The sequence below is a fragment of the Oncorhynchus kisutch genome, linkage group LG18 (genome assembly GCF_002021735.2).
Source record: "Oncorhynchus kisutch isolate 150728-3 linkage group LG18, Okis_V2, whole genome shotgun sequence".
Taxonomy (NCBI): domain Eukaryota; kingdom Metazoa; phylum Chordata; class Actinopteri; order Salmoniformes; family Salmonidae; genus Oncorhynchus; species Oncorhynchus kisutch.
In genome coordinates, this window is record NC_034191.2 from 4,887,468 (window position 1) to 4,912,471 (window position 25,004).

General features: G+C 46.8%; 1 protein-coding gene across 1 annotated transcript in view; it reads left to right on the forward strand.

The window, feature by feature from the left end:
* The first annotated feature begins 1,376 nt into the window (after window positions 1–1,376).
* Window positions 1,377–25,004, forward strand: part of ryr1b (ryanodine receptor 1b (skeletal)) — a 151,516-nt gene continuing 127,888 nt past the window's right edge. Inside the window, exon 1 of the mRNA XM_031795344.1 lies at window positions 1,377–1,681. Coding sequence (XP_031651204.1) covers window positions 1,634–1,681 — 48 coding nt within the window. The 5' untranslated portion in view covers window positions 1,377–1,633. The remainder of the gene's footprint in view (window positions 1,682–25,004) is intronic.

Below are 25,004 nucleotides of genomic sequence, written 5' to 3' on the forward strand. Positions count from 1 at the left end.
TTGAAATGTACAGCTGTGTGTCATCCGCATAGCAGTGAAAGTTAAAACTATGTTTTTGAATGACATCCCCAAGAGGTAAAATATATAGTGAAAACAATAGTGGTCCTAAAACGGAACCTTGAGGAACACCGAAATTTACAGTTGATTTGTCAGAGGACAAGCCATTCACAAACTGATATCTTTCCGACAGATAAGATTCTCCACTACTGTCCCGTCGATGTGGAAAGGGGGGTGCTCCCTCTGCTGTTTCCTGAAGTCCACGATCATCTCCTCTGTTTTGTTGACGTTGAGTGTGAGGTTATTTTCCTGACACCACACACTGAGGTTCCTCACCTCCTCCCTGTAGGCCTTCTCGTTGTTGTTGGTAATCAGGCCTATCACTTGTAGTGTCGTCTGCAAACTTAATGATTGAATTGGAGGTGTGCAGGGCTGGTTTTCTTTTTGTAATCCGTGATTGACTGTAGACCCTGCCACATACCTCTTGTGTCTGAGCCGTTGAATTGCGATTCTACTTTGTCTCTGTACTGAGGCTTAGCATGTTTGATTGCCTTGCGGAGGTAATACCTACACTGTTTGTATTCGGTCATGTTTCCGGTCAGCTTGCCCTGATTAAAAGCAGTGGTTCGCGCTTTCAGTTTCACGCGAATGCTGCCATCAATCCACGGTTTCTGGTTTGGGAATGTTTTAACCGTTGCTATGGGAACGACATCTTCAACACACGTTCTAATGAACTCGCTCACCGAATCAGCGTATTCGTCAATGTTGTTGTTTGACGCAATACGAAACATATCCCAGTCCACGTGATGGAAGCAGTCTTGGAGCGTGGAATCAGATTGGTCGGACCAGCGTTGAACAGACCTCAGCGCGGGAGCTTCTTGTTTTAGCTTCTGTCTGTAGGCAGGGATCAACAAAATGGAGTCGTGGTTCACCTGTGTGTTCCTGTGTGTACATGCACCTGTGTGTTCCTGTGGGTTCCTGTGTGTTCCTGTGTGCACCTGTGTACTCCTGTGTGTTCCTGTGGGTTCCTGTGTGCTCCTGTGTGTTCCTGTGTACTCCTGTGTGTTCCTGTGGGTTCCTGTGTGCTCCTGTGGGTTCCTGTGTGCTCCTGTGTGTTCCTGTGTGCACCTGTGTATTCCAGTGTGTTCCTGTGGGTGTGATCTCCAGAAGCCTCCTGAGTCCTCACAAGCTTTCCTTTTATAGCCTGTTAGTCTAGGAGGGAGGGGGGGGGGGGAGTGGCCCACTTCTACAAACATGGCTGCAAGGTGGAAGCTGTTAGAACGTGTAACAAGGTGCTTGCCCCGCCCCCCATCCCCCCCCCCCCCCCCCCCAGAGAGCTGGGGAGAGCCCAACCTACCCGTCACTCTCTCTCCCAACATGGTGAGAGCCACAGGACTCATTCTGTCCTCCGGCACACCCACACACACTCTGAGAGCCAGAGAGAGAGAGTGAGATAGAGAAGTGTAGCAAGGAGAGAGAGAGGGGTGTTGCGAATAGAGACAGATAGCAAGGAAAAAGAGAGAGAGAGAGATTTTTGTGCAAAGGACTAAAAGAGAAAGAGAGTTAGAGAACAGGAGGATTTTCTGGCTTTTCTCTCAGAGCTGCAGATAGAACCGGGAGAAGAGAAAACAAAAAGATGGCAGAAGGAGGAGAAGGAGAGGAGGAGATTCAATTCCTTCGCACGGTGAGTTGCTGCTTTACTTTCCTCCTGGGTTCCGAACCGATTTAGGGTATAGGGGTTAGGGCTCTTAGGGTATAAGGGTTAGGGCTCTTAGTGTATAGGGGTTAGGGCTCTTAGGGTATAGGGGTTAGGGCTCTTAGGGTATAAGGGTTAGGGCTCTTAGGGTATAGGGGTTAGGGCTCTTAGGGTATAGGGGTTAGGGCTCTTAGGGTATAAGGGTTAGGGCTCTTAGGGTATAGGGGTTAGGGTTGTTAGGGGTTAGGGTATAGGGGTTAGGGCTGTTACGGTATAGGGGTTAGGGCTCTTAGGGTATAGGGGTTAGGGTTGTTAGGGTATAGGGGTTAGGGCTCTTAGGGTATAGGGGTTAGAGTTGTTAGGGCTGTTAGGGTATAGGGGTTAGGGCTCTTAGGGTATAGGGGTTAGGGCTCTTAGGGTATAGGGGTTAGGGCTCTTAGGGTATAGGGGTTAGGGCTCTTAGGGTATAAGGGTTAGGGTGTAGGGTATGAGGGTTAGTGCTGTTAGGGTGTAGGGGTTAGGGTTGTTAGGGGTTAGGGTATAGGGGTTAGGTCTGTTAGGGTATAAGGGTTAGGGTTGTAAGGGGTTAGGGTATAGGGGTTAGGGCTGTTAGGGTATAGGGGTTAGGGTTGTTAGGGTATGAGGGTTAGGGCTGTTAGGGCTGACCTGAGACCTGCCCTGTCTGGACACATGCTGGCTTTTGGACTGGCTGTGTGTGTGTGTGTGTGTGTGTGTGTGTGTGTGTGTGTGTGTGTGTGTGTGTGTGTGTGTGTGTGTGTGTGTGTGTGTGTGTGTGTGTGTGTGTGTGTGTGTGTGTGTGTGTCTGTGTATATGTGTGTGTGTGTGCGTGTGTGTGTGTATGTGTGTGTGTGTGTGTGTATGTGTGTGTGTGTGTGTGTGGGGGGGGGGGATCTGAGCTGTCATCAGTACGGGAGCTACCAACCTTTATCTTTCCACACTCTATCACAGCTATATTGTACCATAGCCCAGGGCTTCAGATCAATATCTGCTTTACAGTGGCCTGAACATGGTGATTCAGAGACAGTTGGTTTTCTAAACTGTTGTTGAAACTACTCTGCCCGGTTCTCTATATCAATATCAGATGGCTCTCTCTTCTGCTTCCTGGTTTTAATAAATGTTGCTGTACTGGCAGAGATATTTCAGTCTTGTTAGCCTCTGTACAGCACTTTGTGACATCAGCTCATGTAAAAAGGGCTTTATAAATACATTTGATTGGTAGCAGTTTTACCAGCCATGCGGCCTCCTTCCCTTCCCTTCTGAATTTAGTTGACTATTTTAGTGTCCTGACCTGATTATCACTGGCTGAGCCTGGCTCTGGGTGGATGTCTTCAATATGACATGATCACTGACACACCGTTACTATAGTGGTTCATAGACTTAAAATGATCTGTTATTTTAGTGGTTCACAGACTTAAAATGATCTGTTACCATAGTGGTTCATAGACTTAAAATGATCTGTTACCATAGTGGTTCATAGACTTAAAATGATCTGTTACCATAGTGGTTCATAGACTTAAAATGATCTGTTATTTTAGTGGTTCATAGACTTAAAATGATCTGTTATTTTAGTGGTTCATAGACTTAAAATGATCTGTTATTTTAGTGGTTCATAGACTTAAAATGATCTGTTATTTTAGTGGTTCTGGTTCACAGACTTAAAATGATCTGTATGTTCAGCGTAGTTAGGTTACCCGACAGTGTGTAGATCAGTGTATAGATTTTGTAAGTGGCAGCGTCAGGTAGGCTATTATATATTTTTTTGTGCTAATTTGGTTGCTTCCAGAATGTTCTGATGGTTTCAGGGTATGTGGGTGGTGGTGGGGTTCTGCGTGTGCATGTATTTGCGTTCATGTGTGTGTGTCCACGTGTGTGAGTTTGTGTGAGTGTGTGTGTGTGTCTGTGTACAGACAGCGCCCGGTGCATCTGTTGGCATCATTATCTATTTATACCCCAGGAAAGGAGAGCTGAGCCTGTCAAAAAATACATGTTTTATTGTCATATAGGAGGGTTGGGACTGGGAGGGTAGGATTTGGGACTGGGAGGGTAGGATTTGGGACTGGGAGGGTAGGATTTGGGACTGGGAGGGTAGTCACTAGGAGGGTAGGGACTACAGAGGGTAGGGACTAGGAGGGTAGGGACTAGTAGGGTAGGGACTAATGAGGGTAGGGCGTAGGAGGGTAGGGACTAATGAGGGTAGGGACTAGGAGGGTAGGGACTAGGAGGGTAGGGACTAGGAGGGTAGGGACTAGTAGGGTAGGGACTAGGAGGGTAGGGACTAACGAGGGTAGGGACTAGGAGGGTAGGGACTAGGAGGGTAGGGACTAGGAGGGTAGGGACTAACGAGGGTAGGGACTAGGAGGGTAGGGACTAGGAGGGTAGGGACTAACGAGGGTAGGGACTAGGAGGGTAGGGACTAGGAGGGTAGGGACTAGGAGGGTAGGGACTACGGAAGGTAGGGACTAGGAGTGTAGGGACTAGGAGGGTAGGGACTAACGAGGGTAGGGACTAGGAGGGTAGGGACTAGGAGGGTAGGGACTAACGAGGGTAGGGTCTAGGAGGGTAGGGACTAGGAGGGTAGGGACTAACGAGGGTAGGGACTAGGAGGGTAGGGACTAGGAGGGTAGGGACTAGGAGGGTAGGGACTGCGGAAGGTAGGGACTAGGAGTGTAGGGACTAGGAGGGTAGGGACTAGAAGGGTAGGGACTAGGAGGGTAGGGACTAGGAGGGTAGGGACTACGGAGGGTAGGGACTGGGAGGGTAGGGACTAGGAGGGTAGGGACTAGGAGGGTAGGGACTAGGAGAGTAGGGACTACGGAGGGTAGGAACTAGGAGGGTAGGGACTAGGAGGGTAGGGACTAGGAGTGTAGGGACTAGGAGGGTAGGGACTAGGAGGGTAGGGACTAACGAGGGTAGGGACTAGGAGGGTAGGGACTAGGAGGGTAAGGACTACGGAGGGTATGGACTAGGAGGGTAGGGACTAGGAGGGTAGGGACTAGGAAGGTAGGGACTAGGAGGGTAGGGACTAACGAGGGTAAGGACTAGGAGGGTAGGGACTAGGAGGGTAGGGACTACAGAGGGTAGGGACTAGGAGGGTAGGGACTAGGAGGGTAGGGACTAGGGGGGTAGGGACTAGGAGGGTAGGGACTAGGAGGGTAGGGACTAGGAGGGTAGGGACTAACGAGGGTAGGGACTAGGAGGGTGGGGACTAGGAGGGTAGGGACTGGGAGGGTAGGGACTACGGAGGGTAGGGACTAGGAGGGTAGTGACTGGGAGGGTAGGGACTAGGAGGGTAGGGACTAGGAGGGTAGGGACTAGGAGAGTAGGGACTACGGAGGGTAGGAACTAGGAGGGTAGGGACTAGGAGGGTAGGGACTGGGAGGGTAGGGACTAGGAGGGTAAGGACTGGGAGGGTAGGGACTAGGAGGGTAGGGACTAGGAGGGTAGGGACAAGGAGGGTAGGGACTAACGAGGGTAGGGACTAGGAGGGTAGGGACTAGGAGGGTAGGGACTGGGAGGGTAGGGACTAGGAGGGTAGGGACTAGGAGGGTAGGGACTAGGAGGGTAGGGACTGGGAGGGTAGGGACTAGGAGGGTAGGGACTAGGAGGGTAGGGACTACGGAGGGTAGGAACAACGGAGGGTAGGGACTAGGAGGGTAGGGACTAGGAGGGTAGGGTCTACAGAGGGTAGGGACTAGGAGGGTAGGGACTAGGAGGGTAGGGATTAGGAGGGTAGGGACTAGGAGGGTAGGGATTAGGAGGGTAGGGACTACGGAGGGTGTGAGACAGTTATATGTATCGACATTTGTTGTTTCTCTAAAATCTGCGATCTTCGTGCTGAATGGTTGACGGGACGCCGATCCGTAGTCATTATGGGGTATTGTGTACAGATATTCAGCCTGTTACACAACAAAACGTGGAATAAATCAAATGGGTACGAAAAGACAGAGAGTTACAGAGATACAGAGAGGCAGAGACAGTTCTGTTCCCCCTGCCTAAAAGTTGGCTGTTGCGTTGGGGCTGCTTTCTAGGGACTGATTGACTTGCCGTCTATAACCATCTATAACAGGGGTGTCAAACAGCCCCGCGGGCTGCAATGAGTTTTCACCGAGGTCCCGAGGGCCGTACTTATACTGTATATATTTTTTATTTCCTTGGCATAAAAAACTGCTAAAAATAGTGTCCTTACTGTGTAGAATTCGTATAAATGACTGTTATCTAGAGACTATAGATGACTGTTATCTAGCTAGACAGAGTGAAGAGACTATAAATGACTGTTATCTAGAGACTAAAAATGACTGTTATCTAGAGACTATAGATGACTTATCTAGCTAGACAGAGTGAAGAGACTATAAATGACTGTTATCAAGCTGGACAGAGTGAGGAGACTATAAATGACTGTTATCTAGAGACTATAAATGACTGTTATCTAGCTGGACAGAGAGAAGAGACTATAAATGACTGTTATCTAGCTGGACAGAGTGTAGAGACTATTAATGACTGTTATCTAATCAAATCAAATCACATTTATTTATATAGCCCTTCGTACATCAGCTGATATCTCAAAGTGATGTACAGAAACCCAGCCTAAAACCCCAAACAGCAAGCACGGTGTTTAGGAAAAACTCCCTAGAAAGGCCAAAACCTAGGAAGAAACCTAGAGAGGATGTGGGGTGGCCAGTCCTCTTCTGGCTGTGCCGGGTGGAGATTATAACAGAACATGGCCAAGATGTTCAAATGTTCATAAATGACCAGCATGGTCGAATAATAATAAGGCAGAACAGTTGAAACTGGAGCAGTAGCACGGCCAGGTGGACTGGGGACAGCAAGGAGTCATCATGTCAGGTAGTCCTGGGGCATGGTCCTAGAGCTCAGGTCCTCCGAGAGAGAGAAAGAAAGAGAGAAGGAGAGAATTAGAGAACGCACACTTAGATTCACACAGGACACCGAATAGGACAGGAGAAGTACTCCAGATATAACAAACTGACCCCAGCCCCCCGACACATAAACTACAGCAGCATAAATACTGGAGGCTGAGACAGGAGGGGTCAGGAGACACTGTGGCCCCATGTCCATCTAGCTGGACAGAGAGAAGAGACTATAAATGACTGTTATCTAGAGACTATAGATGACTGTTATCTAGCTAGACAGAGTGAAGAGACTATAAATGACTGTTATCCAGAGACTATAGATGATTGTTATCTAGCTGGACAGAGAGAAGAGACTATAAATGACTGTTATCTAGAGACTATAAATTACTGTTATCTAGAGACTATAAATGACTGTTATCTAGAGACTATAAATGACTGTTATCTAGAGACTATAAATGACTGTTATCTAGAGACTATAAATGACTGTTATCTAGAGACTATAAATGACTGATATCTAGAGACTATAAATGACTGTTATCTAGAGACTATAAATGACTATTATCAAGAGACTATAAATGACTGTTATCTAGAGACTATAAATGACTGTTATCTAGCTGGACAGAGTGAGGAGAAATGATCTGTGGGTTATACATCATCATACATACATCATCATACATACATCATCATACATCATCATACATACATCATCATACATCATCATACATACATCATACATACATCATCATACATCATCATACATACATCATCATACATACATCATCATACATCATCATACATACATCATCATACATCATCATACATACACCATACATACATCATCATACATACATCATCATACATCATCATACATACATCATCATACATACATCATCATACATACATCATCATACATACATCATCATACATACATCATCATACATACATCAGCATACATACATCATCATACATACATCATCATACATAGATCATCATACATACATCATACATACATCATCATACATCATTATACATAGATCATCATACATACATCATCATACATACATCATCATACATACATCATCATACATACATCATCATGCATCATCATACATACATCATCATACATCATCATACATACATCATCATACATCATCATACATACATCATCATACATACATCATCATACATACATCATCATGCATCATCATACATACATCATCATACATCATCATACATACATCATCATACATCATCATACATACATCATCATACATACATCATCATACATCATCATACATACATACATCATCATACATACATCATCATACATCATCATACATCATCATACATACATCATCATACATACATCATCATACATAGATCATCATACATACATCATCATACATAGATCATACATACATACATCATACATACATCATCATACATCATCATACATACATCATCATACATACATCATACATACATCATCATACATACATCATCATACATCATCATACATACATCATACATACATCATCATACATCATCATACATACATCATCATACATACATCATCATACATCATCATACATACATCATACATACATCATCATACATCATCATACATACACCATACATACATCATCATACATACATCATCATACATCATCATACATACATCATCATACATACATCATCATACATACATCATCATACATACATCATCATACATACATCAGCATACATACATCATCATACATACATCATCATACATAGATCATCATACATACATCATACATACATCATCATACATCATTATACATAGATCATCATACATACATCATCATACATACATCATCATACATACATCATCATACATACATCATCATGCATCATCATACATACATCATCATACATCATCATACATACATCATCATACATCATCATACATATCATCATACATACATCATCATACATACATCATCATGCATCATCATACATACATCATCATACATCATCAATACATCATCATACATCATCATACATACATCATCATACATACATCATCATACATCATCATACATACATACATCATCATACATACATCATCATACATCATCATACATCATCATACATACATCATCATACATACATCATCATACATAGATCATCATACATACATCATCATACATAGATCATACATACATACATCATACATACATCATCATACATCATCATACATACATCATCATACATACATCATACATACATCATCATACATACATCATCATACATCATCATACATACACCATCATACATACATCATCATACATCATCATACATACACCATACATACATCATCATACATCATCATACATACATCATCATACATACATCATCATGCATCATCATACATACATCATCATACATACATCATCATACATCATCATACATACACCATACATACATCATCATACATCATCATACATACATCATCATACATACATCATCATCATACATACATCATCATGCATCATCATACATACATCATCATACATACATCATCATACATCATCATACATACACCATACATACATCATCATACATCATCATACATAGATCAGCATACATACATCATCATACATACATCATCATACATCATCATACATACATCATCATACATCATCATACATACATCATCATACATACATCATCATACATACATCATCATACATCATCATACATACATCATCATGCATCATCATACATACATCATCATACATACATCATCATACATCATCATACATACACCATACATACATCATCATACATACATCATCATACATCATCATACATACATCATCATACATCATCATACATCATCATACATACATCATCATACATACATCAGCATACATACATCATCATACATACATCATCATACATAGATCATCATACATACATCATACATACATCATCATACATCATTATACATAGATCATCATACATACATCATCATACATACATCATCATACATAGATCATCATACATCATCATACATACATCATCATACATACATCATACATACATACATCATCATACATACATCAGCATACATACATCAGCATACATAGATCATCATACATCATCATACATACATCATCATACATACATCAGCATACATACATCATCATACATACATCATCATACATAGATCATCATACATACATCATACATACATCATCATACATCATTATACATAGATCATCATACATACATCATCATACATACATCATCATACATACATCATCATACATCATCATACATACATCATCATACATACATCATCATACATACATCAGCATACATACATCATCATACATACATCATCATACATCATCATACATACATCATCATACATACATCATCATACATACATCAGCATACATACATCATCATACATACATCATCATACATAGATCATCATACATACCTCATCATACATACATCATCATACATCATTATACATACATCATCATACATACATCATCATACATACATCATCATACATACATCATCATACATACATCATCATACATACATCAAACATACATCATCATACATACATCATCATACATCATCATACATACATCATCATCATACATACATCATCATACATACATCATCATACATCATCATACATCATCATACATACATCATCATCATACGTACATCATCATACATCATCATACATACATCATACATACATCATCATACATCATCATACATCATCATACATCATCATACATACATCATACATACATCATCATACATACATCATACATCATCATACACACATCATACATACATCATCATACATACATCATCATACATACATCATCATACATCATCATACATCATCATACATACATCATCATACATACATCATCATACATACATCATCATACATACATCATACATACATCATCATACATACATCATCATACATACATCATCATGCATCATACATCATACATCATCATACATACATCATCATACATACATCATCATACATCATCATACATACATACATCATCATACATACATCATCAATACATCATCATACATACATCATCATACATCATCATACATCAGCATACATACATCATCATACATACATCATCATACATAGATGCTTTGCTGGTTTCTTGGATGTTGGACTCTGTATAAAACTACACCGAACTAAAATATAAACGCGACATGAACATTGTTGGTCCCATATTTCATGAGCTAATATAAAATATTCCATACTCACAAAATGGCCATTTATTGTCCCCAGCACAAGCTGCAGCTGCGTAATGATCATGCTGTTTAATCAGCTTCTTGATATGCCACACCTGTCAGGTGGATAAATTATCTTGACAAAGTAGAAATGTTCACTAACAAGGATGTAAACGAATTTGTGCACAACATTTGAGAGAAATAAGCCGATTTTTTTCTAAAAATGTGCAGTTTTGTCACATAACACGATTCCAACGTGCATTCTGAATGCTGATTGAATTTAATGTATATTTTTTCTACCATAAGCCGCCTCCAATGTAGTTTTAGAGAATTTGGCAGTACGTCCAACCGGCCTCAACCGGCCTTCAGACCACGTGTATGGCGCCGTCTGGGCTAGCGGTTTGCTGATATCAACGTTGTGAACAGAATGCCCCATGGTAGTAGTGGGGTTATGGTATGGGCAGGCATAAGCTACGGACAATGAACACAATTGTATTTTATCGATGGCAATTTAAATGCACAGAGATACCGTGACGAGATCCTGAGGCCCATTGTCGTGCCATTAATCCACCACCATCACCTCATGTGAGGATCTGTACAGTTCCTGGAAGCTGAAAATGTCCCAGTTCTTCCATAGCCTGCATACTCACCAGACATGTCACACATTGAGCATGTTTGGGATGCTCTGAATCCACATGTACGACAGGGTCTTCCAGTTCCCGCTAATATCCAGCAACTTCGCACAGCCTTTGAAGAAGAGTGGGACAACATGGCCATAATCAACAGCCTGATCTGACCTGGTACGGTCATTCAGCAGACCCTAGAACTAGAGGTGCAGTCATTCAGCAGACTCTAGAACTAGAGGTACGGTCATTCAGCAGACTCTAGAACTAGAGGTGGGGTCATTCAGCAGACTCTAGAACTAGAGGTGCAGTCATTCAGCAGACTCTAGAACTAGAGGTACGGTCATTCAGCAGACTCTAGAACTAGAGGTGCGGTCATTCAGCAGACTCTAGAACTAGAGGTGCGGTCATTCAGCAGACTCTAGAACTAGAGGTGCGGTCAGTCAGCAGACTCTAGAACTAGAGGTACGGTCATTCAGCAGACTCTAGAACTAGAGGTGCGGTCATTCAGCAGACTCTAGAACTAGAGGTGCGGTCATTCAGCAGACTCTAGAACTAGAGGTGCGGTCATTCAGCAGACTCTAGAACTAGAGGTACGGTCATTCAGCAGACTCTAGAACTAGAGGTGCGGTCATTCAGCAGACTCTAGAACTAGAGGTGCGTTCATTCAGCAGACTCTAGAACTAGAGGTACGGTCATTCAGCAGACTCTAGAACTAGAGGTGCGGTCATTCAGCAGACTCAAGAACTAGAGGTACGGTCGTTCAGCAGACTCTAGAACTAGAGGTACGGTCGTTCAGCAGACTCTAGAACTAGAGGTGCGGTCATTCAGCAGACTCTAGAACTAGAGGTACGGTCGTTCAGCAGACTCTAGAACTAGAGGTGCGGTCGTTCAGCAGACTCTAGAACTAGAGGTACGGTCGTTCAGCAGACTCTAGAACTAGAGGTGCGGTCGTTCAGCAGACTCTAGAACTAGAGGTACGGTCGTTCAGCAGACTCTAGAACTAGAGGTACGGTCGTTCAGCAGACTCTAGAACTAGAGGTGCGGTCGTTCAGCAGACTCTAGAACTAGAGGTACGGTCGTTCAGCAGACTCTAGAACTAGAGGTACGGTCGTTCAGCAGACTCTAGAACTAGAGGTGCGGTCATTCAGCAGACTCTAGAACTAGAGGTACGGTCGTTCAGCAGACTCAAGAACTGGAGATGTGTTAAGGCTGTAACAGTCTATTGTCATCACTGAGGTCAGGATGACCTGGCCCAGATAGCAGCAACTCATTAGAGGTGTGGTGGAGTGTGTTGTTGTGTTTCCTCATACTCACCTTAAACCTAAACCCCTTGGAAATAGTTTGACCTTGTGGGGACCAACAGAATGTCGTCCACACAGACAGACAGACAGACAGTATTCTTTCTTTTGGTAGAGCAATCCTGTATCCTGTGTTCTGTGTTCTGTGTGACTCCAAAGACTATGGCGGACTTCAACCAAAGCTGAGAGAAGGAGGATGGGTGGCTTATAACTATATTAGATCAATCCAGTTAAATTCAACAGAGGCAGAGAGGAGAGGTAGGGGAGAAAAAGTTAGGGGAGGGGAGGGGAGAGGAGGGGAGGTGATGGAAAGGAGAGGAGAGGATGGAAAGGAGAGGAGAGGATGGAAAGGAGAGGAGAGGAGAGGTAGGGGAGAAAAAGTTAGGGGAGGGGAGGGGATGGAAAGGAGAGGAGAGGATGGAAAGGAGAGGAGAGGGGAGGTTGGAAAGGAGAGGAGAGGAGAGGTAGGGGAGAAAAAGTTAGGGGAGGGGAGGGGAGGGGATGGAAAGGAGAGGAGAGGATGGAAAGGAGAGGAGAGGAGAGGAGGAGAGGTTAGGGGAGGGAAAGGGAGGGAAAGAGTCTCCTGTCTCACCCTGTCAGAGTCTCCTGTCTCCTGTCTCACCCTGTCAGAATCTCCTGTCTCCTGTTTCCTGTCTCCGACAGAGACCTAGCTTTGTTTAGCTATCAGGATGACAAAACCCAGCTAGCCTGTAGAGGAGTCCCTATAGCTGACATTATCTGCAGGCTGACTAGACTGCCCTGTGAATGGGAGACAATGATGATGATAGGTAAAAGCTGTGTCTGTCTGTCTGTCTGCCTGCCTGCCTGCCTGCCTGCCTGCCTGCCTGCCTGCCTGCCAGCCAGCCAGCCAGCCAGCCAGCCAGCCATAGTAGAGTAATGCTCTACTGTGAATTATGTGGCTGGGTGAGTTTGAAGGGTTGATATCTGCTTCAGTCTGTAACAGCAGTTTCTTTTATAGTTTTGCCACCATAAGAGAGCACAGTCTGGATGGGGAGGGAGAGGAGGAAGAGGGACAGAGAGAGAAATTAGAGGGCGAGAGAGAGAGAGAGAGAGAGAGAGAGAGAGAGAGAGAGAGAGAGAGAGAGAGGGCAGGCGGGAGAGAGAGAGAGAAAGAGAGAGAGAGAGAAAGAGAGAAAGAGAGAGGGCAGGCAGGAGAGAGAGAGTTTGTGTCGTGTCCTACTTGCCTGCATTGGGAGTGAGTGAATGTGTGTGTGTGTGATTGAGGACCAAGGTAATGAAAGTATGTTCGAGTGAATCGTCAGCCAAAAGACCACACACACCACACACACACCACACACACACACACACACACACACACACACACACACACACACACACACACACACACACACACACACACACACACACACACACACACACACACACACACACACACACACACACACACACGCACACACACAAATAGCTAGGCTACACACACGCACCTGTTGGTCCTATACGAATGCCAGGGTGAACCACAATGCACAGGTGGTGTGGTCTGACTGCAGTAGCCAACTGACCTCTGACCCCCCTCAGTCTCTCTCTAGACTCTCCTGTCACAATATTATGTCACGCTGTAACTGAGATCCAGCTACTGTCTGGACTCTCTATGGCAAACGATTAGGCTACTGTTTGTCAACAAACAATGCCCTGGTGTGTGTGTGTGTGTGTGTGTGTGTGTGTGTGTGTGTGTGTGTGTGTGTGTGTGTGTGTGTGTGTGTGTGTGTGTGTGTGTGTGTGTGTGTGTGCGTGCGTGCATGCGTGTGCGTGAGTGTGTGTAACTTCCATAATAAACATTTGAATCCATCCTAAAGGACCCATGAAAAGTTCATAGGAGCATGTCAAATGAAAGCTAAGAGTCTCTATTTTAGGGCACTCTCACAGTGGCGCAGAGGTCTAAGGCTGTATCAAGTTCGCTGCCCCATAATGCAGTGTACAATTACCTCAGCGTCGTCCGGGTTTGGTCGGTGTAGGCCGACAGTGTAAATAAGAATTTGTTCTTAACTGACTTGCCTAGTTAAATAAAGGTTACATTTTATATTACGGAGGTGGAGGAGGCAGGGTTGGGGATGAGGATTTTATGTCATCTATCACAAGACATCTAGTGGCCATTTTGGGTACTCCAGATTTGTAGAGGTGTCTGTAATTACCTCTCGTCCTCTATGTGGCCTTATCAAATGTAAAATATATTAAATAATTAAATAAGATGATTAAAAAAAAATTATAATAAAATGACAAAGCTGTGTAAAACATTATCCTAAATATAAACCATCTACTTAGTGTATACTATTGATGTTTAATATGAGAGGTTCAGCATGAAATATACATTAGTTAAAATTTAAATTTACTATGTCAGTATGTAGTTGTTGTCAATGTTTCGGGCGTCCAAACTGAAACCCGTAGTTGTAATATTCCAGTAAGTTTGGTTAACCAGTGGTCGCTTTGCAACCCTACTCCTAACTATCTGCTAGTCATCACATGGACAGAATGTGAGACTGACAGCTGCAGCCACCCAAAATAGAGGGAGAGACGAGAGGGGGAAGGCCCAGAAATCAAGGAGGAAGACAGAGGGGGAAGGCCCAGAAATCAAGGAGGAAGACAGAGGGGGAAGGCCCAGAAATCAAGGAGGAAGACAGAGGGGGAAGGCCCAGAAATCAAGGAGGAAGACAGAGGGGGAAGGCCCAGAAATCAAGGAGGAAGACAGAGGGGGAAGGCCCAGAAATCAAGGAGGAAGACAGAGGGGGAAGGCCCAGAAATCAAGGAGGAAGACAGAGGGGGAAGGCCCAGAAATCAAGGAGGAAGACAGAGGGGGAAGGCCCAGAAATCAAGGAGGAAGACAGAGGGGGAAGGCCCAGAAATCAAGGAGGAAGACAGAGGGGGAAGGCCCAGAAATCAAGGAGGAAGACAGAGGGGGAGATATAATACACAGGAAGCAAGTTTAAGGAAAATGAAAGGAGGTGAGGGAGAGACAGGGTTGGGGTGAGGGAGAGACAGGGTTGGGGTGAGGGAGAGACATGGTTGGGGTGAGGGAGAGACAGGGTTGGGGTGAGGGAGAGACAAGGTTGGGGTGAGGGAGAAATAGGGTTGGGTTGAGGGAGAGACAGGGTTGGGGTGAGGGAGAAACAGGGTTGGGGTGAGGGAGAAACAGGGTTGGGGTGAGGGAGAGACAGGTTTGGGGTGAGGGAGAGACAGGGTTGGGTGAGGGAGAAATAGGGTTGGGTTGAGGGAGAGACAGGGTTGGGGTGAGGGAGAAACAGGGTTGGGGTGAGGGAGAAACAGGTTTGGGGTGAGGGAGAGACAGGGTTGGGGTGAGGGAGAGGCAGGGTTGGGGTGAGGGAGAAACAGGGTTGGGTGAGGAGAGACAGGGTTGGGGTGAGGGAGAAACAGGGTTGGGGTGAGGAGAGACAGGGTTGGGGTGAGGGAGAAACAGTGTTGGGTTGAGGGAGAAACAGGGTTGGGATAGGGTTGGGGTGAGGGAGAAACAGGGTTGGGGTGAGGGAGAAACAGGGTTGGGTTGAGGAGAAACAGGGTTGGGGTGAGGGAGAAACAGGGTTGGGTTGAGGAGAAACAGGGTTGGGTTGAGGAGAGACATGGTTGAGGAGAGACAGGGTTGGGTTGAGGAGAAACAGGGTTGGGGTGAGGGAGAAACAGGGTTGGGGTGAGGGAGAGACAGGGTTGGGGTGAGGGAGAAACAGGGTTGGGTTGAGGAGAAACAGGTTTGGGTTGTTGAGAGACATGGTTGTTGAGAGACAGGGTTGGGTTGAGGAGAGAGACAGGGTTGGGTTGAGGAGAAACAGGGTTGGGTTGTTGAGAGACAGGGTTGGGGTGAGGGAGAAACAGGGTTGAGGTTGAGGGAGAAACAGGGTTGGGTTGAGGGAGAGACAGGGTTGGGTTGAGGAGAGACAGGGTTGGGGTTGAGGAGAGTCAGAGTTGGGTTGCTGGGAGGTTGAGAGGCCGGGTTGACGTTTTCAATTCAGTCAATACAGGAAGTGTGTCATCTGGAGTGTGTGCAGTTTGTTTTACAGTTCATCATGTTCAAAGAGGATTCTCCCCCGCCCCTTTAAGGACCCATATTGACCATTCCTCTCCTTCACCCACCTCATCTCTCCCTTCCCTTACTCTGTGTCTGTGAACAGGCTTCTAATCGATGGACTGGTCAAGGCAGCAGGCCAAAATCCAAATATTGGATCAGCTGTTTCTTGATATTTTGGAGTTGCTTTTTTTGTTCTCGATAGAGTTGAAGTTTTCAAACCTCAGCTTAAAACAAAAGCTGTTGCTCTCTACTCTATAGTCAGCTAATTCATCGTCAATGTCAGGTTTTAAACCAGGTTTCGCCCCAACCCTCTCCTCGCGAAGACATTTGAAACATTTTTGTTTTAACCCTTTGTCTTTGACTAATTTAATCAGGTGTGCCAGTTTAAGATACTCCCCATCCCGGATCCGGGAGCGTAATCATCGACTGACACACATATTAGCATAACGAAACGGACATAAATATTACTAGAAAATCTTCCTATTCATGAAAATCACAAGTTAAATATACTGAGACACAGCTTAGCCTTTTGTTAATCACCCTGTCATCTCAGATTTTCAAAATATGCTTTACAGCCAAAGCTAGACAAGCATTTGTGTAAGTTTATCGATAGCCTAGCATAGCATTTTGTCCAACTAGCAGCAGGTAACTTGGTCACGGAAATCAGAAAAGCAATCAAATTAAATTGTTTACCTTCGATGAGCTTCGGATGTTTTCACTCCCGAGACTCCCAGTTAGAATTTTTGAAATAGCTCCTTTTGTTCTTCACGTTTGGCTAAGAAATCGACCGGAAACTACGTCACTAAAACTCAGAAAAATATTCAAAATTAGCTCCATAATATCGACAGAAACATTGCAAATGTTGTTTATAATCAATCTTCAAGGTGTTTTTCAAATATCTATTCGATAATATATCCACCGGGACAATTGGTTTTTCAGTAGGACCAATTGGAATAATGGCTACCTCTGTATTTTACACAAGAATCTCTCTGGGAGCATCAGGTCACCAGTTGCGCAATGTAGCCGCTTACGGGTATTCTTCAACATAAATGCGTAAAACTACGTCACAATGCTGTAGACACCTTGGGGAATACAGAGACAAAGTAATCTGGTTGATAGCCCATTCACTGCTCAATAGGGACACATTGGAACGCAGAGCTTTCAAAACATGAGGCACTTCCTGATTGGATTTTTCTCAGGCTTTCGCCTGCAATATCAGTTCTGTTATACTCACAGACAATATTTTTACAGTTTTGGAAACTTTAGAGTGTTTTCTATCCTAAGCTGTCAATTATATGCATATTCTAGCATCTTGTCCTGACAAAATATCCAGTTTACTTTGGGTTGAGGGCCCGAAGAGAGGATTGGGAAAACCCTGTTTTAAATCAAGGAGTTATTTTAGTTAGTGGGAGAGAGAGAGATTGTACTCCCCCCCACACACCCTTCTCCTGTATATAAGTGTATAAGCACTGTGTCGTTCTGGTAAACATGAACCTGTCGGTCTGTGTGGGTGTACATGATCTTGTGAAAATGCTGAGCAGCTAGCTGGTGGAATAGTACTGCAGAGTGTGTGTGTACTGTCCTCTCTGTCATCTGATCATACACGCTGGTCTCAGTCTCTCTGTCATCTGATCATACACGCGGGTCTAAGTCTTTCTGTCATCTGATCATAGACGCTGGTCTGTCTCAGTCTCTCTGTTATCTGATCATAGACGCTGGTCTGTCTAAGTCTCTCTGTCATCTGATCATAGACGCTGGTCTGTCTCAGTCTCTCTGTCATCTGATCATAGACGCTGGTCTGTCTCAGTCTCTTTGTCATCTGATCATAGACAATGGTCTGTCTCAGTCTCTCTGTCATCTGATCATACATGCTGGTCTCAGTCTCTCTGTCATCTGATCATAGACGCTGGTCTGTCTCAGTCTCTCTGTCATCTGATCATAGACGCTGGCCTCAGTCTCTCTGTCATCTGATCATAGACGCTGGTCTCAGTCTCTCTGTCATCTGATCAACACGCTGGTCTCAGTCCCTCTGTCATCTGATCATAGACGCTGGTCTCAGTCTCTCTGTCATCTGATCATAGACGCTGGTCTCAGTCTCTTTGTCATCTGATCATAGACGCTGGTCTGTCTCAGTCGCTTTGTCATCTGATCATAGACGCTGGTCTGTCTCAGTCTCTTTGTCATCTGATCATAGACGCTGATCTGTCTCAGCATCTCTGTCATCTGATCATAGACGCTGGTCTGTCTCAGACTCTTTGTCATCTGATCATAGACGCTGGTCTGTCTCAGTCTCTCTGTCATCTGATCATACATGCTGGTCTCAGTCTCTCTGTCATCTGATCATAGACGCTGGTCTGTCTCAGTCTCTCTGTCATCTGATCATAGGCGCTGGTCTCAGTCTCTCTGTCATCTGATCAACACGCTGGTCTCAGTCTCTCTGTCATCTGATCATAGACGCTGGTCTCAGTCTCTCTGTCATCTGATCATAGACGCTGGTCTGTCTCAGTCTCTTTGTCATCTGATCATAGACGCTGGTCTGTCTCAGTCTCTTTGTCATCTGATCATAGACGCTGGTCTGTCTCAGTCTCTCTGTCATCTGATCATAGACGCTGATCTGTCTCAGCCTCTCTGTCATCTGATCATAGACGCTGGTCTGTCTCAGACTCTCTGTCATCTGATCATACATGCTGGTCTCAGTCTCTCTGTCATCTGATCATAGATGCTGGTCTGTCTCAGTCTCTCTGTCATCTGATCATAGGCGCTGGTCTCAGTCTCTCTGTCATCTGATCATAGACGCTGGTCTCAGTCTCTCTGTCATCTGATCAACACGCTGGTCTCAGTCTCTCTGTCATCTGATCATAGACGCTGGTCTCAGTCTCTCTGTCATCTGATCATAGACGCTGGTCTGTCTCAGTCTCTTTGTCATCTGATCATAGACGTTGGTCTGTCTCAGTCGCTTTGTCATCTGATCATAGACGCTGGTCTGTCTCAGTCTCTTTGTCATCTGATCATAGACGCTGGTCTGTCTCAGTCTCTCTGTCATCTGATCATAGACGCTGATCTGTCTCAGACTCTTTGTCATCTGATCATAGACGCTGGTCTGTCTCAGACTCTTTGTCATCTGATCATAGACGCTGGTCTGTCTCAGTCTCTTTGTCATCTGATCATAGACGCTGGTCTGTCTCAGTCTCTCTGTCATCTGATCATAGACGCTGATCTGTCTCAGACTCTTTGTCATCTGATCATAGACGCTGGTCTGTCTCAGACTCTTTGTCATCTGATCATAGACGCTGGTCTGTCTCAGTCTCTCTGTCATCTGATCATACATGCTGGTCTCAGTCTCTCTGTCATCTGATCATAGACGCTGGTCTGTCTCAGTCTCTCTGTCATCTGATCATAGGCGCAGGTCTCAGTCTCTCTGTCATCTGATCATAGACGCTAGTCTCAATCTCTCTGTCATCTGATCAACACGCTGGTCTCAGTCTCTCTGTCATCTGATCATAGACGCTGGTCTCAGTCTCTCTGTCATCTGATCATAGACGCTAGTCTGTCTCAGTCTCTCTGTCATCTGATCATAGACGCTGGTCTCAGTCTCTCTGTCATCTGATCATAGACGCTGGTCTCAGTCTCTCTGTCATCTGATCAACACGCTGGTCTCAGTCGCTCTGTCATCTGATCATAGACGCTGGTCTCAGTCTCTCTGTCATCTGATCTTAGACGCTGGTCTCAGTCTCTCTGTCATCTGATCATAGACGCTGGTCTGTCTCAGTCTCTTTGTCATCTGATCATAGACGCTGGTCTGTCTCAGTCGCTTTGTCATCTGATCATAGACGCTGGTCTGTCTCAGCCTCTCTGTCATCTGATCATAGACGCTGGTCTGTCTCAGCCTCTTTGTCATCTGATCATAGACGCTGGTCTGTCTCAGACTCTTTGTCATCTGATCATAGACGCTGGTCTGTCTCAGTCTCTCTGTCATCTGATCATAGACGCTGATCTGTCTCAGACTCTCTGTCATCTGATCATAGACGCTGGTCTGTCTCAGACTCTTTGTCATCTGATCATAGACGCTGGTCTGTCTCAGTCTCCCTGTCATCTGATTATAGACGCTGGTCTGTCTCAGTCTCTCTGTCATCTGATCATAGACGCTGGTCTCAGTCTCTCTGTCATCTGATCATAGACGCTGGTCTGTCTCAGTCTCTGTCATCTGATCATACACGCTGGTCTCAGTCTCTCTGTCATCTGATCATAGATGCTGGTCTCAGTCTCTCTGTCATCTGATCATAGACGCTGGTCTGTCTCAGTCTCTGTCATCTGATCATAGACGCTGGTCTGTCTCGGGCTCTCTGTCATCTGATCATAGACGCTGGTCTGTCTCAGTCTCTTTGTCATCTGATCATAGAAAATGGTCTGTCTCAGTCTCTCTGTCATCTGATCATAGACGCTGGTCTCAGTGTCTCTGTCATCTGATCATACACGCTGGTCTGTCTCAGTCTCTCTGTCATCTGATCATACATGCTGGTCTCAGTTTCTCTGACTCACAGCAGCAGCAGACTGACTCTGCTTTTAGACTCCAGAGCAGATTTCTTTCAGCTCCATATCAGGGGACGATCACTCACCCTTTTACATACAATACAATACCACCCCACTACCACCCCACTACCACCACCCCACTACCACCACCTCACTACCACCCCACTACCACCACCCCACTACCACCACCTCACTACCACCTCACTACCACCCTCACTACCACCCCACTACCACCTCACTACCACCCCACTACCACCCCACTACCACCCACTACAACCCACTACCACCCCACTACCACCCCCACTACCACCACCCCACTACCACCCCACTAACACCCCACTACCACCACCCCACGACCCACCACCTCACTACCACCCCACTACAACCACCCCACTACCACACCTCACTACCACCTCAACCACCACCCCACTACCACCCAACTACCACCCCCACTACCACCCACTACACACCCCACTTCCACCCCACTACCACCACCACTACCACCTCACTACCACCCCATACCACCACCAACTACAACCCCACTACCACCCACTACCACCCCACTACCACCACCCCACTACCACCTCCACTAACCACCCCACTACCACCACCACCACGACCCCCATCACTTACCACCCATCCATACCCCACCCCACTACCAACACCTCACTACCTACATCACCACGACCCCAACTACCACCTTACTAACCACCCCACTATCACCTCACTACCACCCCACTACCACCACTCACTACAACCCCACTACCACCCCACTACCACCACCTCACTACCACCCACACTCCCACCAACCCACTACCACACCCACTACAACCACACTACCACCTCACTACCACCCCACTACCACCCCACTACCACCCTCACCACCACCCCACTACCACCCCACTACCACCTCACTACAACCCCCACTACCACCCCCACTACCACCACCCCACTACCACCTCACTACACCCACTACCACCCCCCACTACCACCTCACTACCACCACACTACCACCCCACTACCACCTCACTAACCATCCACTACCACCCACTACCACCTCACTACCACCTCACTACCACCACCCCACTACCACCCCACGACCACCACGCTCACTACCACCCCACTACCACCACCCCACTACCACCACCTCACTACCACCTCACCACCACCCACTACCACCCACTACCACCTCACTACCACCCCACTACCACCACCTCACTACAACCCACTACACCCCCACTACCACCCCCACTACCACCACCTCACTACCACCCCACTACCACCTCACCACCACCCACTACCACCCCACTACCACCCCACTACCACCCCACTACCACCTCACTACAACCCCACTACCACCCCACTAACCACCACCCACTACCCACCTCACTACCACCCCACTACCACCCCACTACCACCCCCTACCACCGTCACCACCACCCACTACCACCCCACTACCACCCCACTACCACCTCACTACAACCCCACTACATCCCACTACCACCACCCCACTAACCACCTCACTACCACCCCACTACCACCCCACTACCACCTCACTACCACCCCACTACCACCTCACTACCACCTCACTACACCACCCCACTTACCACCCCAACTACCACCACCTCATACCACCACCCCACTACCACCACCCACTACCACCAACCACTACCACCTCACACCACCACTACCACCTCACTACCACCACTACCACCCCCTACCCCCACCTACCACCTCACTACCAACCCACTACCACCCCCCCACTACCACACCCCACTACCCACAACCTCACTACCACCCACTACCACCTCACCACCACCCCACTACCACCTCACCACACCCCACTACCACCCCACTACCACCCCACTACCACCACACTACCACCTCACTACAACCCCACTACCACCCACTACCACACCCCACTACCACCTCACTACCACCCCACTACCACCCCACTACCACCCCACTACCACCTCACCACCACCCCACTACCACCCCACTACCACCCCACTACCACCTCACTACAACCCACTACCACCCCACTACCACTCCCTACACTCACTACCACCCACTACCACCCCACTAACCACTCACTACCACCCCACTACCACCCCACTACCACCTCACTACCACCCCACTACCACCCCACTACCACCTCACTACCACCTCACTACCACCACCCCATACCACCCCACTACCACCCACCCACGACCACCACCCTCACTACCACCCCACTACCACACCCCCACTACCACCACCTCACTACCACCCACCACCACCCACTACCATCACTACCACCCCACTACCACCTCACTACCACCCCACTACCACCACCTCACTACAACCCCACTACCACCCCACTACCACCCCCACTACCACCACCTCACTACACCCCACTACCACCTCACACCACACCACTACCACCCCACTACCACCCCACTACCACCCCCATACCACCACACTCCACCTCACTACAACCCACTACCACCCCACTACCACCACCCGCCACCACCTCACTACCACCCACTACCACCCCACTACCCCCACTACCACCTCACCACCACCCCACTACCACCCCACTACCACCCCACTACCACCTCACTACAACCCCACTACCATCCCACTACCACCACCCACTACCACCTCACCACCCCACTACCACCCACTACCCACCCACTACCACCTCACTACCACCACTACCACCCCACTACCACCTCACTACCACCCCACTACCACATCACTACCACCCCACTACCACCACCCCACTACCACCTCACTACCACCCCACTACCACCCCACTACCACCTCACTTCCACCTCACTACCACCTCACTACCACCCCACTACCACCACCTCACTACAACCCCACTACCACCCCACTACCACCTCACTACCACCCCACTACCACCACCTCACTACAACCCCACTACCACCCCACTACCTCCTCACTACCACCCCGCTACCACCCCCACTACCACTACCTCACTACCACCCCACTAACACCACACTACCACCTCACTACCACCCCACTACCACCCCACTACCACCCCACTACCACCACACTACCACACCACTACCACCTCACCACCACCCACACTACCCCCACTACCACCCCACTACCACCTCACCACCACCCCACTACCACCCCACTACCACCCCACTACCACCTCACTACCACCACACTACCACCCACTACCACCCCACTACCACCTCACTACCACCCCACTACCACCACCCCACTACCACCTCACTACCACCCCACTACCACCACCTCACTACAACCCCACTACCCCCACTACCCCCCACTACCACCTAACAACCCCACTACACACCCACTACCACCCCACTACCACCACCCCACTACCACCTCACTACCACCCCACTACCACCCCACTACCACCCCACTACCACCTCACTACCACCCCACTACCACCTCACTACCACCTCACTACCTCCACCCCACTACCACCCCACTACCACCACCCCACGACCACCACCTCACTACCACCCCACTACCACCACCCCACTACCACACCTCACTACCACCTCACCCACCCCCCACTACCACCTCCCTACTACCCCACTACCACCTCACTACCCCCCACTACCACCACCTCACTACAACCCCACTACC